The 4,737-nt window shown below is 34.9% G+C and overlaps 1 protein-coding gene across 1 annotated transcript in view; it reads right to left on the reverse strand.

Moving 5' to 3' along the window:
* abcb6a (ATP binding cassette subfamily B member 6 (LAN blood group) a) overlaps positions 1 to 4,737 on the reverse strand; it is a 16,525-nt gene that overhangs the window by 7,350 nt on the left and 4,438 nt on the right. Inside the window, exons 5-10 of the mRNA XM_016510676.1 lie at positions 3,975 to 4,067; positions 3,684 to 3,876; positions 3,318 to 3,439; positions 1,898 to 2,007; positions 1,728 to 1,793; positions 892 to 1,017 (exon numbers count right to left, since the gene is read on the reverse strand). Coding sequence (XP_016366162.1) covers positions 892 to 1,017; positions 1,728 to 1,793; positions 1,898 to 2,007; positions 3,318 to 3,439; positions 3,684 to 3,876; positions 3,975 to 4,067 — 710 coding nt within the window. The remainder of the gene's footprint in view (positions 1 to 891; positions 1,018 to 1,727; positions 1,794 to 1,897; positions 2,008 to 3,317; positions 3,440 to 3,683; positions 3,877 to 3,974; positions 4,068 to 4,737) is intronic.

A 4,737-nucleotide genomic window follows, 5' to 3' on the forward strand; every position in this document is an offset into this window, starting at 1 on the left:
ATTTAAGGTCTGCGTCAGCCGTCAGGCAGCCTTATCAGTGGCGCACGAGATGCGATGACGATGTATGTGTCATTGATTGCATTTGAATGCTTTTGTTAGCCTATCCAGTTGAACCCACTAGATGCGGCGCTGATACATCATTCATTCAATATACTGCAGAAAACGAGAGCATCAATGTGGAGAAGATGTTGTTTACGTCAAAACTGAAATCAAGCCATTCACACAGAACGCATATTTATCTCATTTTCAAGAGGGACATCTATCAGCGTTGCACTCGTGTCTCGCACAAGAGCGGCATGTTTAGAAAGCCATGTAAAATTAATGTAAGTTCAAGATTATGCCTTTTAAATTCGAATATAATAATCGAATAATATTTAAGTAGAAAATTCGAATTTAGTTTTTCAGTCATTTTGACAGCCATAGTATACATATACACTACTGTTCAAACATTTGGAGTCAGTAAGATTTTTTGTTGTGGTTGAAATGCGTCTCTTATGCTCAACAAGGCTGCATTTATTTGATTAGAAATATAGTAAAACAGTAACGTTGTGCAATAACTTTTTTCTATTTAAATTAGGGATGCACCGATACCACTTTTTCCAGTACTCGCCGTTGTGCAATAACTTTTTTCTATTTAAATACATATTTAACATTTTTTCCTGTAATGCAAAACAGCATTTATTTGAGTTAAACATTTTTTACTGTAACTTACGATGAATTTAATGCATCTTTGCTGAATATTAAAAAAATAATAATAATTACATATACATTTATGTTCCTTCTTTCTATTTATTAAAAAAAAAAGTCCTGCTATATACCATAGATTATTTGATGGCTTCAGAATTATCAGCCAGTGATATCTGATATCGGAGTAGTCCTCACTGTTCGTACCTGAAACTTTCCCTCTGTCACGAAGTACGCACAGAGCAGAGATCCGGTCAGAAGACCCAAGCCGATGATGAGGTTCTGCGTTTGATTTAAGAATGCCAGAGATGCGTTGGTCTTCCACTCCGATACCTGAGCAAAAGAAAAAGTGGCATTTATTTATACTACTGTGAGCTCTTCAACATTAAATTCCTTTCAGATGAATTACCGTATTGGCCCGAATATAAGACGACCCTGATTATAAGACGACCCCCCTTTTTCAGATGTACCTTTTGGAAAAAGGCTTTTTAAAAACCAAATCTTGTTTTTTTTCTCAGTAAAACACATTTTGTCTTCAATTATTTTCATATTGCATATTTTTCCTATTTTAATTTTTGTTTTGAAAGTATGGTAAAAACTGGTAAAATGTACCAACAATCACGTTTTAAAAATATACACTTTTTGATATACCATAAAAAAATAATAAAACAGGTAGCCCATCTGAATTAGGACATTTAGGCTATCCATCTAATAGTAGCCTACCAAAATCTTATTAACAGTAGAAGTTCAATCTTACTGTAGTCTTCAAATCTGGGTACTGTCTTACGTTTTAAAATCACAAAGGGAGTTTGGTCCCATCAGGCTAACGTGACAGTCACGACTCATGCAGCTGTAAGGTTTTCTTTTTTTTTAATTTTTACTCGCGATCTTTATAAGATAAGACGACCGCGTTTTTTCAGATGTATTTCCAAGAAAAAAATATCGTCTTATATTCGGGACAATATGGTACATATAAAATAACGATGAAATACAACAAATGTTGTGTGGAGAGCAGTCTAAAAATACTCTTTAACAAATGTTACCTGATATTTCAGGATGGCATTCTCAAAGTGACCCACTTCATAACTCTCTGCATTGTAATATTTCACCTGTTGACAATATCATAATTTAATCACAGCATATGCATAGCACAAGTTTAATATTTTTTGTAACACACATTCTGACGCCTTAGTCAAACAAATCGAAGCCATACCGTCTCAAAGTTCAATAAAGAGTCCACAGCTTTCGATTTGGCATTGTTATCTTGTGTGTTCATATCTCGTCTGTATTTGGTTCTCCATTCAGTGATAACAATAGTGAGAGCTGACAGAGACACAGATAACAGCAATCAATCAATAAATCAAATGCTGATCTAGTATATTTCCATTCTTCTATCTTTAGTGACTCCAGACGAAAGAATAGTAGTTTAGGTATGTTCAGAACTACTGTACACACTATTTGTGCAGCATGCAGTATACTGTTCACAATTTGTGAATTACCTGTCAAGTAATATCAAGTGCTATTTTAAAATAATAATTTTTATTTATAAAACCATAGAGTGACACCAATTATGCAAGCTTCATAATGAGGTTTGCTGACAGTGCTATTTTGGTATTATTTATATAATGAAGTATTTTTTTTTTATATTAGCTTGAATTTATACTGAATACATATTTTCAGTTTTCTTTATAATTTTAGTTAATGTTTTAGTATTTTGTTATATGCTTTTGTCATTTTTATTATTTTTTTATATCTTTTTTCCCCACATCTATTTAGCTTTATTTTTATTTCAGTTTTACTTTTAGTCATTTTTGTACTTTAACTTCAGTTGTGAAGGCAACATTTCTAATTTGTTCATTTATGTTTTTAAAGTTTTTCCATCTAATATTTATAATTTATGTCATTTTAGCTTTATTTCAATAACTGAAAATTATATTGAATCGTTTTTATTTAACAAACTTTATGCAATGGTGTGACAAAAAAGATAGCATAAATATTTGCATACTGCATTCTGTTTCAGCTGCTACACTTGCAGAAGGCAGTATATGTTCTGCACAATATGCTAACAAACAACCTAGCCATTATCCCAACCTCCAATTACACACCCGAACCAGCTAGACAAGATATTCACATTCTATTTGCCCTTTAAGTGTAAACAAGACTTTGGTTACAAGTAAATATACATAGTTATTCCATTACTTAGAGTTATAATTTACTTAAAAGGATAGTTCACCCAAAAATGAAAATTTGATGTTTATCTGCTTACCCCCAGGGCATCCAAGATGTAGGTGGACCATTGACACTCCTAATTGAGATTGTAGATAGAGTGTCAATGGTCCATTTGAGAGATAGGTGGCGGTAATGCACTTATAAGTCGGCTATCCGCCGTAAAGCAAGAAGAAGAAGAAGATGCATCACGCCGGCTGTTGAGAATGCGCTCAGGACAGTTCGGACATTGCGGTAAATCAGAGGTAAAAAACGATATAAATAATGTTCAGTTTCTTGCACAGACCGATCATCTCGTGTAAAACACAAACAAACAAATGAAACCAGAAAAGAAGCAACTACAGTATCTTCAGCAATGTGTGTGTTCATGTATTCACATTTCGAAATGACAATTGTTAGATACTTACTGAGGTAGAGGGTCATGCAAACGAAGATTATGAGGCCAAACCAGGCATTGAAATTGGATATGAAATAGACAATGGCGATGACAATGTCAGCGATAGTGGGGAAGATGCTGAACACGATGTAGCTGTCGGATTAAACAAAAAATAATATATATGCATTTCAAGATAATACAAACGGAGATCACTTTTACTGCACAAGCATACTATCTGTACTTAAAATGCTAATGCATTCAAGATTAATATTGCACACCAACCTACTTGACCTTGTTTATACTTGCATTCCAGTGCTTGAGATAAGAAGGTCTTTGGTATCAAGATGCAGTATAATCTAAAGCTAATGCTAATTTTAAATTTTTTTTTAGCTCTGACCTCAGCAGGCTGTTGATGGATGAAGTTCCTCTGTCGATGCTTCTCAGGACATCCCCTGTGCGGCGGCCCAGGTGCCAGCGCAGAGACAGAGAGTGCAGATGAGCGAAGAGACGCACCTGGACCACGCGGTTAGTGTACTGCTGCACTCGAATCCACAGGAACGAACGCATGTTACTTACAAACCCAGACGCTCCTGCAGATGGAAACAAATGGAGATCAGATTGTTGTCGGACTCTAAAGGATATTCCACGTTACACTACATAGAGATTCAATTGGGAGATGTTCCCTCACCAGCTCCACCTCCCTGCAGGAACTTCAGAAGCCCATAAACACACACTGTAGTCGCCAGAGTCTTCCAGGAGCTCCCATCTGTCAGCTGGTTCACTGTGACAGAAGGAAATCAATGTGTTAGCATGTAAAAAAAACAAAACAAACAAAAAAAAAAAATATATATATATACATACATATATATATACACAGTTGTGCTCATAAGTTTACATACCCCTTGCAGAATGTGCAAAATTGTAATAATTGAAACAAAATAAGAGGGATCATGAAAATTTCATGTTATTTTTTATTTAGTACTGTCCTGAATAAGCTGTTTTACATAACAGATGTTTACACATACTCCACAAGACAAAATAATAACTGAATTTATAAAAATAACCCCATTCAAAAGTTTACATACCCTTGAATCTTAATACTATGTGTCATTTCCTGGATGATCCACGACTGTTTTTATATTTTGTGATAGTTGTTCATGAATCCCTTGTTGGTCCTGAGCAGTTCAACTGCCTGCTGTTCTTAAGAAAAATCCTCCAGCTCCTGCACATTCTTTGGTTTTCCAGCATCTTCTGCATATTTGAACCCTTTCCAACACTGACTGTATGATTTTGAAATCCATCTTTTAACACTGTTGACAACCGAGGGACTCATGCATAACTATTACAAAAGGTGAAAACATTTACTGATGCTCACAATGCATTAAGAGCCGGGGGATGTAAACTTCTGAACAGGATGATGATGTGTAAATTCTTCTCATTTTGTTTAACGA

Source organism: Sinocyclocheilus rhinocerous, unplaced genomic scaffold (genome assembly GCF_001515625.1).
Source record: "Sinocyclocheilus rhinocerous isolate Xijiao unplaced genomic scaffold, SAMN03320098_v1.1 scaffold2610, whole genome shotgun sequence".
In the NCBI taxonomy this organism is placed as follows: domain Eukaryota; kingdom Metazoa; phylum Chordata; class Actinopteri; order Cypriniformes; family Cyprinidae; genus Sinocyclocheilus; species Sinocyclocheilus rhinocerous.